Source organism: Armigeres subalbatus, chromosome 2, assembly GCF_024139115.2.
Source record: "Armigeres subalbatus isolate Guangzhou_Male chromosome 2, GZ_Asu_2, whole genome shotgun sequence".
Lineage (NCBI taxonomy): Eukaryota > Metazoa > Arthropoda > Insecta > Diptera > Culicidae > Armigeres > Armigeres subalbatus.
In genome coordinates, this window is record NC_085140.1 from 32,669,523 (window position 1) to 32,690,305 (window position 20,783).

General features: G+C 41.3%; 1 protein-coding gene across 3 annotated transcripts in view; it reads right to left on the bottom strand.

Moving 5' to 3' along the window:
• The window catches only part of LOC134218433 (uncharacterized), a 914,466-nt gene continuing 893,683 nt past the window's right edge, over positions 1-20,783 (bottom strand). For all 3 annotated transcript variants that reach the window (XM_062697419.1, XM_062697417.1, XM_062697418.1), the window contains 4 exons: positions 5,050-7,910; positions 4,592-4,990; positions 1,115-1,342; positions 1-991 (listed from right to left, as the gene is read on the bottom strand). In XM_062697419.1, the coding sequence (XP_062553403.1) occupies positions 860-991; positions 1,115-1,342; positions 4,592-4,990; positions 5,050-7,910 (3,620 nt within the window). In that variant the 3' untranslated portion in view covers positions 1-859. The remainder of the gene's footprint in view (positions 992-1,114; positions 1,343-4,591; positions 4,991-5,049; positions 7,911-20,783) is intronic.

Below are 20,783 nucleotides of genomic sequence, written 5' to 3' on the forward strand. Positions count from 1 at the left end.
TTACACAGTTTGATGATTTTTATTTGCTTTTACGATTAATTTATTACATACATAACTATTGCAATTCATTATTGTTAGAACACTATTATTATACCGCTAATAAAACCTAAGTTTTCGCTTTCTTCGCTTGTTAGATAAGAATTTCACATAGTTAAAATAAATCTTCTTCCAAACTTTCCATAACTCACAAGAGAACTTCGAGAAGGTTTGTCTTTTTTTTTATAAAAAATACATTTTGTAGATAAGGAGGAAACCGTTCAAAATTTGGAAAGAAAAACATCGTTTTAAAACAGTGGATTGATGATTTAAATACTATTCACTAGTTATCGTTCACTAATCAAATTTCGGATACTTCTTCTATACTTTTTTATTTTTCTTCGCAAAGAGGAGCCTTTTTAAATAAATACTCATGATTGTTCCTTTGATTAAGGCCCTAAACTAGTTCACTTTTTCTATACAGAATTTTGCAAGCCCCACTAATCAATTCCCTCGCTAGAGTTTATTTGACAATAAATACAGCTAATAAAATCTACAAAAACGATAAGAAAAAGTAAAGAGTCGAAAGCAACAACCTCCAGCGATAGACGAAGCTGAATCGAGTTTAAACTCAATGGGCGGACAGCCCCTCGCTACATACAAGCACAAAGTGTTGAAAACCTCCCGGAAAGATACGGTAAAAAGCGTAAGAAAAAAACTGCATAAAGGAAGAAATTTATTAGCATCGTTCTACGTTATCCTCGGGATTATTCCATTGTTGGGCCGCGGTGCGTCCGAGAGGAGATTCTTTTCGGAAAAACACCTCCTGGACGTTGAATTACTTCAGCTCCGTGCCAAGTTCGCCGCCCCCGACCGGCCGAGACTACGTTCGTGTCATCATTCCATTAATCATGATGTTCGCCAGTGCATTTCGTCGCTTTCGCCAGGTTCCCATGCCCTGCGAATGGTACTGCAACTGACTGTACCACTGCTTCGTTTTGCTGCCGTCCTCGGCCTGTAACCACGTGTGCGATGGTTGGCGTACGCGAATCGTGAGCACATGCAAATAGAGAGGCAAAAAACAACAAACGGTAAACAATGAGATTACGACAACGACATAGTCCTGCAGGAGCCGTACCTTGAAAATGAACGATTCCTTGGAGAGGATCTCCTGCACCTCGAAGTAGTCTTCCCAGTCGTTCTCGGTGCAAACGACGCACCGGTCCAGATAGAGGGGCTCCCGGAGCAGTGTGTAGCGGCCGTTCTTCTCGCGAACCAGCAGGAGCGATGCCTCCCGGACGCCGGTGTGGCGGGGGAAGTTTAGGAGCTCTGTTGACGCTCGGTCCGGTTTGTAACTGGGACTTGGCTGGAAGAGAAAAAAGATTTTCAGTACATTTTTTTTCTTTTTGCAAAAAGACAATAACCAAATGTTAGGATTTTATTAATCAGAAAAGCTTTATCGCTTTTCATTCACTGTTTCTCTGTTTTTCATATTTTTTTGATATTCTGATTCCTGATTATCAGATTCATTGATCCTTTGTTTTTCTAATTCTTCTTCTTTAATTGTCTTCTTGATGGATATGATTTAGATGAAATTTTTTGAATCGTATTTGAAATGTATTCTGATTTGGATTGGGATGGATATAAATTAAATTTCTATTGAATTTGCATTGGGTTAGGATTTGGTTGTGGATTTGGATTGGTTTCGGATAATATTGGATTTGATTTGGACTGAGTTTGGATTAAATTGTGTTTGGATTTGATTTGATTTGGATTGGATTTGAATTTGGCTTGAATTTGAGTTGGGTTTGGTTGGATTTAGAAGGGATTTAAGTTGAACTTGAAATTGGATTGGATTAATATTGGATTTGCATTGGATTGGGATCAGATTTAGAAAGGATTGGATTTTGATTGTTTGGATTGGATCTGATTTGGATTTGGATCTGACCTGGATTGGATTGGATTCGGATTCGATTTGGATTCGGATAGTATTTGGATTTTACTGAAATTGGAATTGGCTTTGGATTTGGATTTTTATAAGATTTGAATTGGATTTGGATTGGATTTGGATTTGGATTGGATTTGGATTGGATTTGGATTGGATTTGGATTGGATTTGGATTGGATTTGGATTGGATTTGGATTGGATTTGGATTGGATTTGGTTGGTTGGATTGGTTGGATTGGTTTGGATTGGTTTGGATTGGTTTGGATTGGTTTGGATTGGTTTGGATTGGTTTGGATTGGTTTGGATTGGATTTGGTTGGTTTGGTTGGTTTGGATTGGTTTGGATTGGTTTGGATTGGTTTGGATTGGTTTGGTTGGTTTGGTTGGTTTGGATTGGTTTGGTTGGTTTGGATTGGTTTGGATTGGTTTGGATTGGTTTGGATTGGTTTGGATTGGTTTGGATTGGTTTGGATTGGTTTGGATTGGTTTGGATTGGTTTGGATTGGTTTGGATTGGTTTGGATTGGTTTGGATTGGTTTGGTTGGTTTGGATTGGTTTGGATTGGTTTGGTTGGTTTGGATTGGTTTGGATTGGTTTGGATTGGTTTGGATTGGTTTGGATTGGTTTGGATTGGTTTGGATTGGTTTGGATTGGTTTGGATTGGTTTGGATTGGTTTGGATTGGTTTGGTTGGTTTGGTTGGATTGGTTTGGATTGGTTTGGATTGGTTTGGTTGCGTTTGGATTGGTTTGGATTGGTTTGGATTGGTTTGGATTGGTTTGGATTGGTTTGGATTGGTTTGGATTGGTTTGGATTGGTTTGGATTGGTTTGGATTGGTTTGGTTGGTTTGGATTGGTTTGGATTGGATTTGGTTGGTTTGGATTGGTTTGGATTGGTTTGGATTGGTTTGGTTGGTTTGGATTGGTTTGGATTGGTTTGGATTGGTTTGGATTGGTTTGGATTGGTTTGGATTGGATTGGTTTGGATTGAATTTGGTTTGGATTGGATTGGTTTGGAATGGTTTGGATTGGTTTTGATTGGTTTGGATTGGTTTGGATTGGTTTGGATTGGTTTGGATTGGTTTGGATTGGTTTGGATTGGTTTGGATTGGTTTGGATTGGTTTGGATTGGTTTGGATTGGTTTGGATTGGTTTGGATTGGTTTGGATTGGTTTGGATTGGTTTGGATTGGTTTGGATTGGTTTGGATTGGTTTGAATTGGTTTGGATTGGTTTGGATTGGTTTGGATTGGATTTGAATTAGATTTGGATTGGTTTGGTTGGTTTGGATTGGTTTGGATTGGTTTGGTTTGGATTGGTTTGGATTGGTTTGGATTGGTTTGGATTGGTTTGGATTGGATTTGGTTTGGATTGGATTGGTTTGCGTTGGTTTGGGTTGGTTTGGATTGGTTTGGATTGGTTTGGATTGGTTTGGATTGGTTTGGATTGGTTTGGATTGGTTTGGATTGGTTTGGATTGGTTTGGATTGGTTTGGATTGGTTTGGATTGGTTTGGATTGGTTTGGATTGGTTTGGATTGGTTTGGATTGGTTTGGATTGGTTTGGATTGGTTTGGATTGGTTTGGATTGGTTTGGATTGGTTTGGATTGGTTTGGATTGGTTTGGATTGGTTTGGATTGGATTTGGATTGGTTTGGATTGGTTTGGATTGGTTTGGATTGGTTTGGATTGGTTTGGATTGGTTTGGATTGGTTTGGATTGGTTTGGATTGGTTTGGATTGGTTTGGATTGGTTTGGATTGGTTTGGATTGGTTTGGATTGGTTTGGATTGGTTTGGATTGGTTTGGATTGGTTTGGATTGGTTTGGTTGGTTTGGATTGGTTTGGATTGGTTTGGATTGGTTTGGATTGGTTTGGATTGGTTTGGTTGGTTTGGATTGGTTTGGATTGGTTTGGATTGGTTTGGATTGGTTTGGATTGGTTTGGATTGGTTTGGATTGGTTTGGATTGGTTTGGATTGGTTTGGATTGGATTGGATTGGTTTGGATTGGATTTGGATTGGATTTGGATTGGATTTGGATTGGATTTGGATTGGATTTGGATTGGATTTGGATTGGATTTGGATTGGATTTGGATTGGATTTGGATTGGATTTGGATTGGATTTGGATTGGATTTGGATTGGATTTGGATTGGAATTTTGTTTCTGACTCTCCGATCCTCTACTTTTTATTTATTTTTTATTCTTTGATTCTCTGACTCTCGTTTCCCCCAATTGTCGAATTTTCAATGTTTCGATATTTTGATTTTCTTATTCTTTGCGCCTGTAAAAGATTTGATTTTATGATTTTCAAATTCTCTGATTCTCTCGTCGTAAAATTCTTTGATTTTTTTTTCCTCTGATTCTCTGACTTTTTTATTCTCCAATTCTACGATTCTCTGATTCTTTCACTTTCCAAGATTTTTTTTATTTGATTCTGATTATGTTAGTCTGTTAGTTTTTTGATCATTCGACTTCGGAGTCTCTCTTTTATTTTTTAATTTGCAGATTTCGAAATTATCGATCAATATATTCTTTGATTATCTACTTTTTAATTTTCATATCTGCTGAAAACGATTTTTAGAAATTTGAACTTCTGCGTGTTAGAATTTCCCGGGACTATGATTTTCAGAATTTCAATCGTGTGATATCTCAACGTTAATTAACTCATCTCACCTTCCCATTGGTCACCAGCAGCGCATTGATCGAGGTCAGCTTGATGGTGCGACTCTTCTTCCAGTTCCCATCGTTTGGTTGCGTAAACAGTAGCCTTCCCTCGATAGCAAACCGGACCTCCTCTGTATTCCATTCCAGCACGTCGATTGCCATCTTTCGCAGCTTGATGTTGATCATATCCAGCTCACAGGATAACCTCCGACCTCCCGGGTTGGACGACGAAATCCGTCGCCAAAGCTTCGTCGGGACGTCCTTGGCTTCCCGGTTCATGTGATTCAGATGCAACTCGATCTTTTCTTGTGCCTGTTTGAGTAGCTCCTTGCCCTCCAGATGCGTAGGCGTCACCTTGTAAAGCCGAGCTAATAAAAGGGGATACTTCGTGACTCGTTGAACGGGAACCTAAAATATGAATTGTTTACAATTGACTTCAAACTTTTCTTCCAATAACATTTGCTCACCATCAAGAACGAATTCAGATTCATCCTTCTCAGTACGGCATTCTCCATCTGCGAAACCCTCAGAAAGATCCTCAACAGTTCCTTCTCCTTCTCCAGGTTCGCCAGTAGCAAGCTTGCCCCACCCTGCCGAACGCAGTAGCTCTCGAAGGCGTGCAACATGGGCGCGGCCTCCAGAAACACCTTCCCCGCGTTCACCGTCAGCAGATCTTCGTCGCCCTGCTCGGTGGCAATGTCCAGCGCGTCCCGCATCCGCTCGGCCAGAAACTGGTTGTTCTCGAGCAATTCTTCCACGTTCAAAAAGATTGCAGAGAGTTGGTCTTGGTTCAGCAGTCCGGCCACGAGCATCGGCTGGTAGAACTCCTCCAAGATGATTTGGAGATCGCGGCCATACTTTTCCTCCGTTTCGACTATTTCGGTGATGATCTCCTTGCGTTCGGCCCGCTTCTTCCCACACTTCCTGCACACCAGGGGAGCGTACATAACTCCAGATTCGGTAATTTGCGTTTCCACTGGGCCGTCACAATCCTCGCACAGGTGAATCGGGCTGATCTTGTCCATTAGCGAGGAGGAAGGGTGCTGCCATTTGCTGCGCGAGGTCTTGCTGGTCTCCGAACCCACCCCGGAATCGTTGCGCTCGATCTCGGATGCTTTCCGCTGGGCGAGGTGGGACGATAGAAGCGAGGTGTCTTCACTGGAGTCGCTAATGTTGGAGATGTGCGACAGGCGACTGCTGATATCGGAGATCTGTCGCTGGTGGTGCCGTAGATCGGTGATGTTTTCGTCTTCTTCCTCTTCGAGAATTATGTCACTGGCATTGCCGAACTGAAAACTGTACGCCTCCTCCTGGGCGATCCCGCGTTCTTTGGCGTCGACCAGGTAGGAGAGAATGTCGTACTTTGAGGCTCCCTCGAAGATCGAACGAGCATTGCGCTTCTCGCGATCCAAATCGTCGACCATTGGTGGAGCGGACAGTGGAAGCGGGGGCGGAATGTCGCTAATCTCTTCGTAAATGGGATCACTATTTAGTCGAATCGATTCGTAATGATGATCATCATCGTTTGCCGTGCTGATTTCGATTTCACTAAGAGTGGCGTCCACCAACATTTGGTAGAATTTGTTTCTTGATGAGTTCGTATCGTCATCGACTGTCAGATCACTGGAGCAACTTTGATAGCAATCACTCAAATCTCCGGTCGCATCAAATTCCATCAACTCGTAAGCGGCCGATCCGTAACTATTCCCCGAACTGATGCTGCTCCGTTTGCTATCCTTTTCCACCTTCTTGTTATCGATTTTGCTCCGCTCCTCCTGTATCTTGATCAACGATTCCTCAATCAACTTGGAAACATCATCCTGGTCTTTGGTTCCGCTCATGTCGAGCTGATTGCGGCTTTCTTTCAACCTTAGCAGCGAGTTCTCGATCAACTTTGCCACCAGCTCATAGTCAAGCCCCTCAGCCAAGTGACCCAACATCGGATCCTCCAACAGCTTGGCGATGAAACTGTTCCTTTGGGCCTTCAACAAATGCACATCTGGGTTTTTCTGGCGACGAACTACAACCGGTACCTCGCTACTGACGCCTTCGGTGGAACCAACATCACCGTCGTGACTCTCCTTGGCCTTGCCGCAATAATGCGGAACCAGATTGCGCTTGACCGCCTCGACGGGGTTACGCAGGAGCATCTCGAAACTATCGCTACTATCTTTGGAATTTTCTTCGTTAGGAACTATCGAAATCGTATCTTTCGCTTGGGTTGGGGTCGGCGGGGTGGTTGGCGTCGTTGGGGGTTGTTGGCATGGAGGGTCGAGCCCTGGTTCTTCGTCGACGGAGCTTTCCGGTCCGGTGGATTCTTGCATGCTGGTTTCTGATGTTTCGCGATCAAAGTCTAAGCTGATGAGTGTTTTGCCGGTGGATCTGGTGAGGGTGGATGACTCCAGTGTTTCCGTTGGGGTCATAACAGTGACGGATGTAGAACTACCGATCGGGATTATCGAGGTTGAGTTCGATCTGTTGAGAAAGGTGTTCTTCTGGTTGTTGAAGGAGATCAGTTCGTCCTGATCACATGATTTGTTGCGTGGATGTTGGAGGGTTGATGTTGGCGAGTTGACACTGATGGTGACCGTGTTAAATGACGTTTGGATTCCAGGGGATAGGAAGACATCGTTGACAACTACGGACGATTGGTACAGAGGAGTTTCGTTGTCGTCGTCCATGTTGACGGTGGAGTAGCAATCATCTCCGGTTATCATGATTGAAGTTTTCTTCTGGCCCATCGATTCGTAGCTGCTGTCTTCATCCTCGTGTCGAATTTCCAGTCGATGAACGGCATCCTTGCTGAAAGTAGTCTGGACAGGGGTTGACACCTGAACTACGGTTCTTGAAGCGGTCGAACTACGTCCACTGCTTCGCTCCGATCCGGAGCTCAGGTCAAAGCAAAAATCCTCGTATATGTTTGCATCCTCGTGCTCGGGAGTCTTATTTCCGTTCTTCACTACCGTTTCCGTCTCACTACTGATGATGGATTGTCGATCTGGTGACGAAGACCCGGTCGAGCTGGCCGGAGGGGGTGGTGGTGGAGGTGGAACTCGTGGACGCATTCTCCCGCTGGTTAGCGTTCCACCCGAGCTGCCGGTAGACGAGCTGTACGATGATGATGAAAGAGTTTCCTCGTCGAATGCTGACCTGGCATCGATACGGGTCTGTTTTCCTCGCAGAGCCATCGTATCAAGAAAGTTCGACTTCGGTCGCTGTGAAATATCGCTGGTGCCATTGAAGGAAAGTACGCGTGGCGGCGAGGAGCGATTACTCGAGCTCCGACGAACAGGCACGACTCGGCGGCGAACACTCCATGGTGATAGATCTGGAAGGAAAAATGGACAGAGATGTTTTGATGAAGTATTTGCGGTAAAGCAGCTTACAACTTTTAAAACGTTTGTGAATAGCTTTTTGGAAGAATTCAATTCAAAACTCCAACCAATTCTTGGAAAAACATCTGAACAACTATTTCGTTTCAAAGATAGTAGAAATCCGAATGGTTTACTCAGCCGCGGAAAGTGGTTCGCTCAAAAGCAATTAAGGTTTTGGCAATTCATGAATTTTCATCGGAATTTTACAAATTATTTAAGGGTGAGTTTATTTTGCTACCTTCACAAAAAGAAAGCATTCTTCAAATCGTTGCAAGTCATCCGCATTCAATAACCGTTTCCTTTCTCGATTGACTTCAGTCGACCGTATAATTCCTAATTCTATTCATTCCCGGCTGCACTTCACTTTCATCTAGCACTACCTTCACAAGAGAGCCGTGTATCAGTGGAAAAGGTGATCTCGGTTGCAACAAGGCATTAAATTGATTGATTTATTATGATGTAAAACTGTTTTATCGTTTTCCGAGAACCTCCCACCCAGTCAAGTATTCCCCCATTCACAGACGCCTCCACTCCATCATTCCGGTAGCCATCGTAAGCCTTAGCTTGATTTGAAAAGTGGTCGAGATGGAGATAGCAGAACCATCCGTATCGGGTAGCAAGAAAGCATATGCCACTCTTGGGTGCTATTCAGTATGTCTCAATTTTCGAATTCTTGAGTTTCCCCAACTGTTGGGGGCTGCTGCATTTCCAATTTCCATTTGCTGAGGAACAAAGGCGTTTGGTTGGGTGGTCATCTGCTGTGATTCGTCTCTCGTCGTTTCGTCGTATCGCCCGGAGTGGTTGGAACGCACAGCACAGTAGTGGCACAAACTTTTGCTGGGGCCGATCGGATCTCGTGTTATCTGTCCGTCGTCGTTTACAATCTGAGTGGGCAATGCTGGAGGAGCGAGACGGGAGCAGCAGCAATTGGACGGAAGCGGGGGACACGACCGAGAAAGACAATCCTTTTTTCCTGTGTTTGCCGACGTCCAGCAGTGGGTCCTGGGCGGGAAGGTGAGCATGTTGACGGGATAAACGGGATGGTGAGGGAGTAAGCGGCCGAGTATTGAAATAAATGATGTTGTTTCAGTTGGTTCCTTTATCTTTGTCTGCGTCTGCTAAGGATTTTCTGCTCGAAATAGCTTTGATTCAACATTGTTAAGATAAGAGAGCATTTCATGGGAAAAGGGATGAAGCGCGGATCGCATGGATAGATTCGTTACGAATTAAAATTGTAAGCGTGTCTTTTGGAGAAAAAAAGTTATCTAGTGAAAAAAGATTGGCTCTTAATAACGACCTAACAGCTTATCTCAATCACAAACCGGCTGCTTTAGCTAATAAACCAAAATTAATGACAAAAAATAATTTCTGTCAAATTTCCATTACACCATTTGAGGTGTCTCGTTGATAGGATGGCATTGATGGCAACTTCATTTTTCCATTGACTTGCGCCTGATGGAACCTCAAAGTAAAAAAATCACCCCACGAAACAAATTTCAGAAATATTTTTATGTTTATTTTTGTACTGAGAAGGGACAAACACTTATCCGGAATATTTGTGTCTTCATCCTCCGTTTGCAAATGTACGCCATTATATGTCAATCGATCCAAGAAGAATACAAGAGAATGCCTACTACAGAGACACAGCACATGCAGAGACCAATAAGTCATATTATTTGTTTAGAATGGTACTCTCTTGTACCTTGAATCAATTACTGCTCTGATGACAACAAGCAGTCAGTTCAGTACTTGTCCATCCCGCATCTATCTTGTGTTGATGAACCTTCTAATTAATTATTTGCTTATATTGTTTTGATTATTAATCCAGTATATATAACAATTCATTCTAGTGTTCAATGGCATTCCATAGAAATAGTATCTTGTTGACAATCAGGTACAGCAAGAACGCTGTGGAATAATTCAAAAAGCATTAAACACCCCCCAAAAGTTTAGCGTCACCTCGGAGCTACAAGATTCGTTATAAAACATCTTGAAAAAATGGTAAAGCCCTCAGCAATACTGTTGTCAAAATTGCATCGAAATCAACTCATTTTTGTAGAAACGGGGTAAACCAGAAATTAAGAATTTTTTTGACAATATTGAAATCTTATTATTAAAATTAGAAGCAGTGTTCCATCATTTTCTGAAACGACAAGTAAGGTACTAGATTTTCATCCCATCTAAACGCTACTCATTGTGAATTGAACTGCAATTACCGTCGTTGGGGATGACAATGGGTCCCAAAATCAGAAGAGTTATGTACGACCGCCCAACGTAAACTACGTAAAACAGATTAATTCATTTTATTACCTATGTCGATGTTGCCAGGCTAGCCCAGCTGCAATCACAAATAGAACCAACAGACGATATTTGAGACTAATATCACCTTAAATGTGTAAGAACTGGTAACCCAAAATTAAGCAGTACCGGCGCCAGCCGTGTCCGAATACAGGTAGAAATATGTTGACGTGATACTTGCATCAATAGAAGCCGACGAGTCATCTACACTTCCCCGAGTAATCACGGGAATGTTGGATATATGAGGTAAGGAGGTAGCGAGGTTTGTTTTAGTAAATGGTATGCTGCGTGTAATGTGTAGTTCTTCCACAGAATAAAGAACAAAATAATGCGAGACTGTTCTGCACCGATCTCGAACCAAAAAACTAACTTTCGAACGCACACAGCTAAAACAAAATAACGCGAGCCTCGAGACCGTTCTGCACATCCAAATCATGTTCGATCGCTCACCAAATCTTTGATTACTTATGTCACTGGTTTCGAACAAAACTGGCGTAAATCAATTATGAGAATGGTTGGATACGGCAATTTAAAATTCACTTGTCATAAGACGATAGTACAAACTCGTTCTATGACAAATGAAGACATTCCACTAAAAGGTCAACATAATTTTCTTAGCATAATTTGAAATTTTCAATTTAAAACCCCAAATTTATTCCCCAGTGGAAAAGATGCCTTTCTTCGATTGGTAGATTCGACTTAGGGTGGTTAATGCATCTTAAAGTTATTTGTCTAGTGCAAGGGTTCTCAACCTGGGGTACATGTACCCCTGGGGGTAACTTTGCTGGCCGCAGTGGGTACCTCGGACAAAAAATGCGTAATGGTGCACTTAGTTCAGTTCCAATCAAAGCATATTTGATAATGTTTCGATGATGGTATATTTTTTAATTTCAAAACTTTCAAAGCCAATTGAATCCTGACCTCCACAACCAACGGCTACGGTTACTAAAATCCAACGAATGAACAATTTATAAAAAAAACAATGTCTATGTAATCTACCTGTTCGAAACAAAATGTTGAAGAATATGTTAAGAATATGCTACTTAAGGAAAACGCGCATAGGCATCGCATAACAGAAAAACAATTCCATTATGCATGCATTCTGGTTGTCTGGGCGGAAGCCTCCTTTCAAGAGGCTCGGAAGCCTCCTTTCAAGAGGCCCGGAAGCCTCCTTTCAAGAGGCAGGCTCGGAAGCCTCCTTTCAAGAGGCAGGCTCGGAAGCCTCCTTTCAAGAGGCAGGCTCGGAAGCCTCCTTTCAAGAGGCAGGCTCGGAAGCCTCCTTTCAAGAGGCAGGCCCGGAAGCCTCCTTTCAAGAGGCAGGCCCGGAAGCCTCCTTTCAAGAGGCCCGGAAGCCTCCTTTCAAGATGCAGTAAAGTGGCCTGGAAATGTAATACCTCTGACGGAAGAGATACCAGCAAAAGTATTGTTTAGCACAGAACTTCGAGTGGAGAGGACCAATACGGAAAATGTTGAAGCACAGCATGTTGGCCAGAGATGATTGTCCTCTACTATTTGTTTCACGGATGAAATTATTGGCGGCGGTAAGATTTCTTCTATCAACCGGGAAGGATCCTGAAGAGGCAGCTGTTTTCTTGATGGAATGCGAATGAGAGAACGAAATTGAGCGCAAGTTATATCAAATATGTTATGATTTATATTGGCACATTTTTGATATGAAGAAAAAATGTGAAAAATGATAAAGCTATCGTTCCTATGAATGAAGAGCTGGAGCTGTAGCTGAAGTTCCCTTCTGATGGAAAGACTCCCCACTGTTTGCTGGAGTGCGGTAGCAAGACGTTCTAAGTGTTGAACGAGGAAAGCGGAATCAACTTGGGTGTTCTCGCAAGACCACTGAAAGCTATGAACCGGCGGGTGTGATCAGCGAGGAATAGGTCAAATGCGTGACCGAAGCTGCCCAGAAGAAAAAAGATCATGAAGGGGGGGGCATGATGGCGTTTAAAGCACCACCAAGCAATACATCTACGGTGCACAGAAGGACCAATCTTCAAAAAGACGGTCAAAAACCATTTTTTCAAAATGATCCAAATTTATAACTTGAGTCATGGGGTGTTAGTAGAATACTTGACGATGATGTTAACATAGTTTTGAGTCATTTTATTCGGGTGGATCTTACCTTTACAGTCAATACAAGTTGAGCATGTTGGCGATTTTTAATTCTGTTAAATCTTGTAACATATATCTTACTGCCTCATTATGTTGGCCACGGCGTATACATCACCCAAGCCTATTATATTTGGCACCATCACAAAGTGTAGTCCAAAAACTAATTAAGCCACGCATATACGTTCGTAAATTATTTTGGATCGCGCAGAAAGTACTCGGTCTTTATTATGTATAAAATTATTATTGTATTATCTTCTTACTGTATTCATTGTGAAATTCAAAAAGGTACCCATCGGTACCCATCAATGAAATTCACACAGTAGTTTCATTTTTTTGTCAGGAATCCAATCCTGCAGAAATTAGGTTCCGCCACCCTTCGCCCGCTCAGTTATTTCGGTTTTACTGACAGTGGTCGTTTCGGTCTTGCCAATCAATTTTGATAAAAAGCAACGCACACTATGTTTTCTCTTCTCCTTCTACTTCTCATTTGCCCCAATACAATGGCGCGACATCAGCTGAAAATTGTCTAGGGGTCGTGCACTTATTACGTAAGCGTTATTTATGGTTTTTTCAACATCCCTCCCTTCATGTTTTTTTACAGGCACTTGCGCTATGAGATTTTGAAAATATTGTTAAAGGAAGTAGGACAAACAATCAAGTCATGTCATGTTTAGTCGCAATGCAGGGAGAGTATTTTATTTGACCCCTACGTCTAATTTTCCATACTTACTCTGTAAAAAGATCATGAGTTTTTCACATGAACCGTGATATCAAGAAACGATTTGCGCCTCTACAGCTTTACTTTGTGTAGGGACGAAATAAAATCCATTCTATATGTTTACAATTTCTAATAATGGAATATATTTTTCCGTTAGCACTACAAAGAGGCGACGACAGAAATTGATAATTAAAGGAATACCTGTGAAAGTGCTCATAGAAATAGAACTCTACACTGGCGACGCTAGCCATTGATATTTAATGAGGCACCACTTGGTACAAGCACGCTGTCTTTGAGAACGTTAGCGTGCTTGCGACGACTGGTGCCTCACCTCTCGTTTCGGTAGTGGATCTCTAGCTTACGGGTCGGTGATGTCGAGAAGATGAACCATCCGATGGCCTGATAGACCATTTTATTCACTTCTAACATTTTTGACCGTCTTTTTTGGAATTGGTCCCACTGTGCGGTGCTCAACAAACATCCGAAGCTGATTGGTGGCCATTCGCTAGACGGCAGCCACCCAGAATCTAACAGGACTTCGGTGAGCTCTTTCCATTTATTTCATTTTTGCTCGTTTAACATTTATATTTATATACGATGTGCTTTACTAAATGTTTGGTCTAAACCCCAAAGTAGTATTTGTTCAACGAACATTCGCTCTTTTGAGATAGAAACTCTCAGCTGGGTTGCCGAAGATGTCCGATGGCGACCGAATGAGACGTCACGTCTGGCATACTCAGTACATTTTTCATAACAGACGTGACGTTTCACTCGGCCCACCCACTGTGGGTGGCAATGTTTACGTTACTTTTTCGACTAATCCAGACTTGGGGCACTTTGGCCCACACCTTTACTGAAACACATCGATTTATATCCAGCTTTTTACGCTAGCCATAAATAAACTGTGATCACAAATTTTTGACGTATGCTGTGTACAGATTTTATGGTACTATCTAAGTAGCCTTGAGATCTGCACCAAACATTACAAATGTCAAAAGGTTTCCGTCCCAAATGTTTTCATATATCAATAATATTATCCTATTCTACTCCAGCTAAAATCTAGTGATTTCTGGACGTGAGCAAAATGTTTTCATGCCGCAAATAGCACAGCCAAGGAACATACGATTCAATATTCGTGTTGTAACGATTGAACTGCAATTTCATCATAGATCCATGGACGCGGAACTACTCGAATAAAAAAATTTTAATACTACGATACGCATTTACTTATTTGTTAATTCAGGTTAAAATAGTCAAAATTGTTCTCTTGGATTTGTTGGTGGATACTTTTCATGTTGCAGATAATAAAAAAGATTGAAATATGTGTGCCATACCCCGGACTATTAGCTATTACTATTACTATTATATCTATTATTACTATTCTATCTATGCTATTAGCCTCAGACCTCTGTACTAAACCGCACAGCACCTTGTCGCAATCAGCCAAAGGATATACGAATTTAATGAAAAGCTAGCCTACATTTTATTCAACAACATTACGCAAATCATGGGTGATTGTTACTCTAACTCTGGTATTGAATAAAATGAAGTGCATACTGATCGGATGCTAGGGATCAGTAACTAATAAATGTTTATATCCTTGTTTTTAAAAAGAGGTTAGTCCATAAGCCTCTACCCATATTTTGGCGAATGGAATATTTTGAAGACCACGTGTCAAGTCTCTATTTCTTACATCTTATACCTATGTTTGCAGGGCTGAGCACTCGGAAGGCAATCTCTGTATTTGGGCTGTAGATTATTATCATTTGGATATTTTCTTCTTATCTATACGTCGCTTAATATAAGAAAAATATAAAACCAACAGATTATTTGTGGCCCATAGTAGTTAGTAAGCTGCTTTAAATTGTAAGTTGATAATTAATGCATAGCCGATTAACTAGTATTTTAGTTTTAAGAACAAAATTCTTTGAATCCGAACATTGCAGCGAAGGCGAGAACACCAAGATTCTGCAGAATTGTAGCCTACACATCATCCATCCATCGATCTCAAAGCCTCTTACAACAAAGTCGCAATGCTACGAATTTCCAAACAAACCAGCACGAGTAAAGGCGACGATGAGCCGTGATGTACATGAGACGTACAAAGAGTCATGGAAAGATGATGGACTTCACGCCATACCCAACATTTTATTAGATTTACTTTATAATCTCGACTGTTAGGATTTAGCACCGGCGATTGCTAAAATGACTGCAAAGCCGTAAAATCCCCAGTCCATTGCATTAGAAAGAGTAACACAAAAAGCAGCGTTTGATACGATTCTGGCCATGGACACTCCGATGATATCGATACAACTGTACACAATTATGAGAAGGACTACATCAGGCTGACTGAAGAAAGTCCGAGCGAAGCGGGTCAGTCATCAACGCGTCGAAAACAAAGCACATGCTATTCCCGTAGATGGTGGTCCAATTAAAATACCAATATTTTGAGTTTGGCCAAAAGTGGCGATATTCATCCATGATTAGTTCGTGTGAATTTCAAATAGATCTATCTAGAATAAAGAAAAATAAAACCATAAATATTCAAATTTACAAATCGAAATCTCAATATAAACAAATCAAGAGAAAACTTTTGACAAGCAAACTGTTTCGCAAATACCCTAGGCAACTCATAGGCAACTAGGATTGCGCCATAAAAACTGTACAAGGCAAACGTCAAAATGTTTGCCACAGTTTATCCATAGCTATAATAAAAAGCTGGTATTGGTTAGGTTGGTAAGGGTACGAGTTGGTACGAGATGTCCCCGTTCTATGACTTAAATGTGAAATCAATTTAAGTACTGATTTTCAGTAAAAATTAACAATGCTGCACAGAAGGCCTGGCCGCTTTTATGTTTGAAATACATTTCTAATGTACTTCAATCATAAATTTTGCCAAAAAAGTTATAGATGTGGTCGAATCTATCACTTTCCAGGATTCTTTCAAGTGATGGTTATGTGTAGACTAGACTAGACTAGACTACAACCTGGAAGAGGACATCGGCTCCGGGGTAGACCGGCAATCATTGGCTGTGTGCAATCGAAGAAGACGCGCGTGCGGCCGGCTTGCAGGGATACTGGCGACTGGCGGCCAAAGAACGAGCCCTGATCCCCGACCATATGTCCGAAGCAGCGCACTCCATGGGGCAGTGCACCGAATGAACACTTTGACGTTTGAGCGGTGCGTTGTTTACTAAAAATGAACACCTTTTCATACATCGAATTCATTTTAAATGAATTTCAGCACCGCTCAAACGTCAAATAATGAACCTATGCACTGCCCCATATTGCCATTTGAATTTTGACTTGGCGCAATAGACTAACGCAAAATGAACTCCCCCAAGAAATTATGACGTTTGAGCGGGTCGCATACACTGTTAGATGACTTTACCCATTAATGGGTACTGTGTTATTGTTGATATTATTCCCACCGTGAAAAATTCACCCATTTTCTTGAAAAAGTGCCACTACCCATTTTAATGAGTAGTGGCGCTTTTTGAAGAAAATGGGTGAATTTTTCACGGTGAATAATATCAACAATAACACAGTACCCATTAATAAAATCATCAACCGTAATGAACGCAAAATGAACTTTTGGTCGAGAAGACGACCCGCTCAAATGTCAAAATCCATCGGGTGAGTGAATTCTGCTTATCTGCGACTTATCTGCTTTTGTAAACAAAGATTCAAACGTCGATTTGACGAGTCTGATAGCACTCCCACGCAAACCAACACTATCAAAAGGTAGGTGAAGGTTTCGGCTACGTGTTGATGGTGTTGGTTTGCGTCAAAGTGCTATCAGATTCTTCAAATCGATGTTTGAATCTTTGTTTACGAAAGCAGATAAGTCGTTTTGAAAATTTGGTATTGAAATTCACTCACCCGATGGATTTTTACATTTGAGCGGGTTGTCCACAAGGAGCTAGACTTTACTAAGGTGGCGCAGATCAGCGCTGCGTGCCACTAGTTCTCTCTTTTTTCTCCCATTGATCTTATGCAACGCAAATAGTGACGTCACTAATTGCGTTGCATAAGAACAGCGGGAGAGTAAAAGAGATAACTAGTTGCACGCAGCGCTGATCTGCGCCACCTTAGTAAAGTCTAGCTCATTGGGTTGTCCACCCGAACAAAAGTTCATTTTGTGTTCATTATGCGACCCGCTCAAACGTCATAATTAATTGGGGGAGTTCATTTTTCGTTAGTCTATTAGGAAAGAATGAGTTATTTGTAGCGTTCGGTGTCTTGGGGAAGAACAATCTGAATATCGTGAATTTCACTCTCATATCGACTGGTGTTAAGAAGTTTTGCGAGCAACAAGTTTGTTTAAAGTAGTTATTTTAAATTTTTATTGAAGATAATTTAATAAAGATGTTCTAGCAGTCGCCGACGCTCGCATATTTCTTAAAAAGTGTAAAGTGCTGAAAAAAGCGCTTGGCCCTTTTTGGTGGAATTTCGGCCGCGTACTTTATTTTAAGGTCACTCCTGACAGAATCCAAGTTTCAAAGTGCTCGCGTTTTCGGGGGCACACCACTCGATACGGAAGCAACGCATAACTGTCATTTTTATTTTTTTCACGCATGCTGCGACGCAGCAAACCTAAATCAACAAAAATGACAGTTGTCCGCCGCCTCCGTATCGAGTGGTGTGGTGTGCCCCCGAAAACGCGAGCACTTTGAAACTTGGATTCTGTCAGGAGTGACCTTGAGAACATTAATCAGAATCGGTGCATTTGTCAAGGCCCACCCTTCCGGATAGTGTGTAGTTAGGCCAGTCAAAGAAAGCGAAAATAAACCGTCGTTCGCCAATTAGTCGACGATGGTCCTATTACGTTCAAGATGAATACACTACTAGGTTAGGGTGACCATATGGTTTCCTAAAGGAGGACATGTCCTCCTTTTTCATTAAAAACCAGATGTCCTCCTTTTGCGCTAAAATGTCCTCCTTTCTGAAAATTTTGGAAAAAATTGCATGAATAACTATTGCTGAAGAAAATTTTGTTTAACAAACAATAATATGTACAACAGAAGCCCATTCTGTAACAAAACATTGCACACGTTTGCCTTTTTGGTTTTATTTCTGAAATATTTTCCTTTAAGTTTTGGAATATCAATCATGTAATTATAGAAAACAAAAGGCTTGAGTTACAGGTGTTAAAAATATCAGAAGCATAGGAATTGTAAGAAATGAATTAGGAAAAAAGAATGCAAATGCTTCTCAAAATTTTCTACGAGTAAACACGTGCCTATTATGCACGAATTGCACGGTATGCTTCTTGAAATTGTGAGGCAAAGAGCAGCCGCCTTGCCATGCCTAGAAATACCTTAAACTAATTTGAACAATTTTGAGTTTTTTTTAGTCTAAATCTAAACAGTTTAGAATTTGTTCAAATGAGAACATTGTGGTCATACAGTAAACGAGATCATTCTGATTCACATGCCTTAAATTGTGATTCTCAATGGCGTTCAAGAAAACAAAATCGCTGGACAACTAAGCATCTTGTGTTCGGTCTTTATGTATAGAACCCAATGTTCGTTCACTTGTCTATTTTTGCAATAAAGTATTCAGAATTATAAACAATGATTCTTGTTAGAAATCTGTAGAATATCGCTGAAAATTATTATTATTAATTTTATTAGCGACGCTTCACCACGGTTGTGGCATTCATTCAGTCTAGCACTTAATACATTACGTAAAATTGTTTGTATGCTCTTTTTGTGAATTGAAAGCCATTTGTGCACTACTGATTTCAAAATAAGTTGAAGCTAAAATATTTCCATTGCTGGTAGTTTAATTAAGTTAATTACATCGATGTTTATAATGTCCTCTCTTTGCAACCAAATGTCCTCCTTTTTCGCTCGCGGATGAACTGTCCTCCTTTGTAAAAAAAATCATATGGTCACCCTATAGACTAACGCAAAATGAACTCCCCCAAGAAATTATGACGTTTGAGCGGGTCGTATAATGAACGCAAAATGAACTTTTGTTCGAGAAGACGACCCGCTCAAATGTCAAAATCCATCGGGTGAGTGAATTCAATGAACACCTGCATAAGTCTATACTAGGTGTTCCAATTTGCCAAATTCACGATTCAGCCATCTTGGATTTTAGTATGGGAGAGCAGGCAGCTTTGTTTACGTTTTACACCGAAAATGAATTTTTCACCCCCGCCTCACTCTCTTCCATAACTTTGGCAGATTGGGACACCTAGTAGCATATTCATCTTGATTACGTTATCATTTAAACGGACCATTATTCCGAGAGCTCGACATTTGAAATACGTCGCCACTTGCATACCACGGGGCCGGATTGAAACCGAAGCTCAAAGGTTCATTTTATCAAGAGCAGTCAAAGGTAAAACAAAGTAAGCGCGGAGCTACTTTGGCCCTTGAAGGTAATTATAGAATGAAGCCCGTGGTGAATTTCAAATTCACCACACGTTTATGTACATACGTTTCCAAAAGACCAAATTTGGCGGAATAGTTTTCGTACAGTGCCGAAAATCAAATTATGATTGTTCAGCATAATTAAGCAAACGATCTACCATTATTTCAGCCCCATACGCGTTATGGTTCTTTCATCTCGTGCTCTTGAAAAAAATATTGGAAAAGCACGTGGTCTACAAAATGGCCGAATTCTGGCTTCATTGTATAATCACCTGAATGGAAAAGATAATCAACCCGGATAGCGTAACATCAAATATAGTATATTAACAATCTAGTCAATTTCGTTATTCTCCATACATTAGGCAACGGACAGCACAATCACACCATCTTGCGTCACAAAAGGCAACTAACGCCTGAAAGCGATAGCCAAGGGGTGCGATGATTGCAAAAATTACACTAATTTAACATTTTTTAACTATTTGAATTACACTTTTACTTATGTTTATACAGAAGTGGATTTCTTAAAACGAACGGAGGGCAATTTTGGTAACGAAATAAATCGAAGCGACGTTCCATGTGTCTGATCTCTCTTCATTGGCTTCACAGTATATGAGCTGAGCTTTACAGACGACTTAAGCCTAATTTGAAATAAAGTGAATTTGTGTACATAGAAAAACAGAACTTAGCACCTCATGATATTCGTTGTTGTTGCTACACTATATTTATCCCCTAACCAAATACTGACATTAGCATCAATGTTATCAATTTCGATCACGAAAATCAGCTTGGCTTTCCGGCTCAATTGTTAGCACCGCTGCGTGGGAAGGCTACTTATCTCCAACAGCAGCCGTTTAGCAACACAATCTCTCTGACGGCCAATCCAGATCATAGGTGGAAAATCAATCGACCATTGTTTTCCCAGATGCGTGTTTTGTATAACTCCGGCCCACAATCACCAGCCGCCCACCTGATACTTCACCGTGATGATTACCAACCAGCTCCGATCGTCAGCGCGTCAAACGCCAAGGGAGAAAACTCGGAGTGGCATTATAATAAGCTGATTGCTGATGAACTGCAATGGGCGTTTGGTTCAAATCACGATGACCCACATGCACGTACCTTTCCACAACCAGCGCAGCAGAGCCCGGGACAGAGTGGTGCAGGTGGATATCCCTCTGCAACAGGACCGACCGGCATAATGGATAGACTGTAACGCAAACAAATAGCTGCCAACAATCGGACAGCAACATCGGAATCGCTTGGGTGTCGTTCGTTGTTGTCACTGACTCACTGGTCTGTGGGTG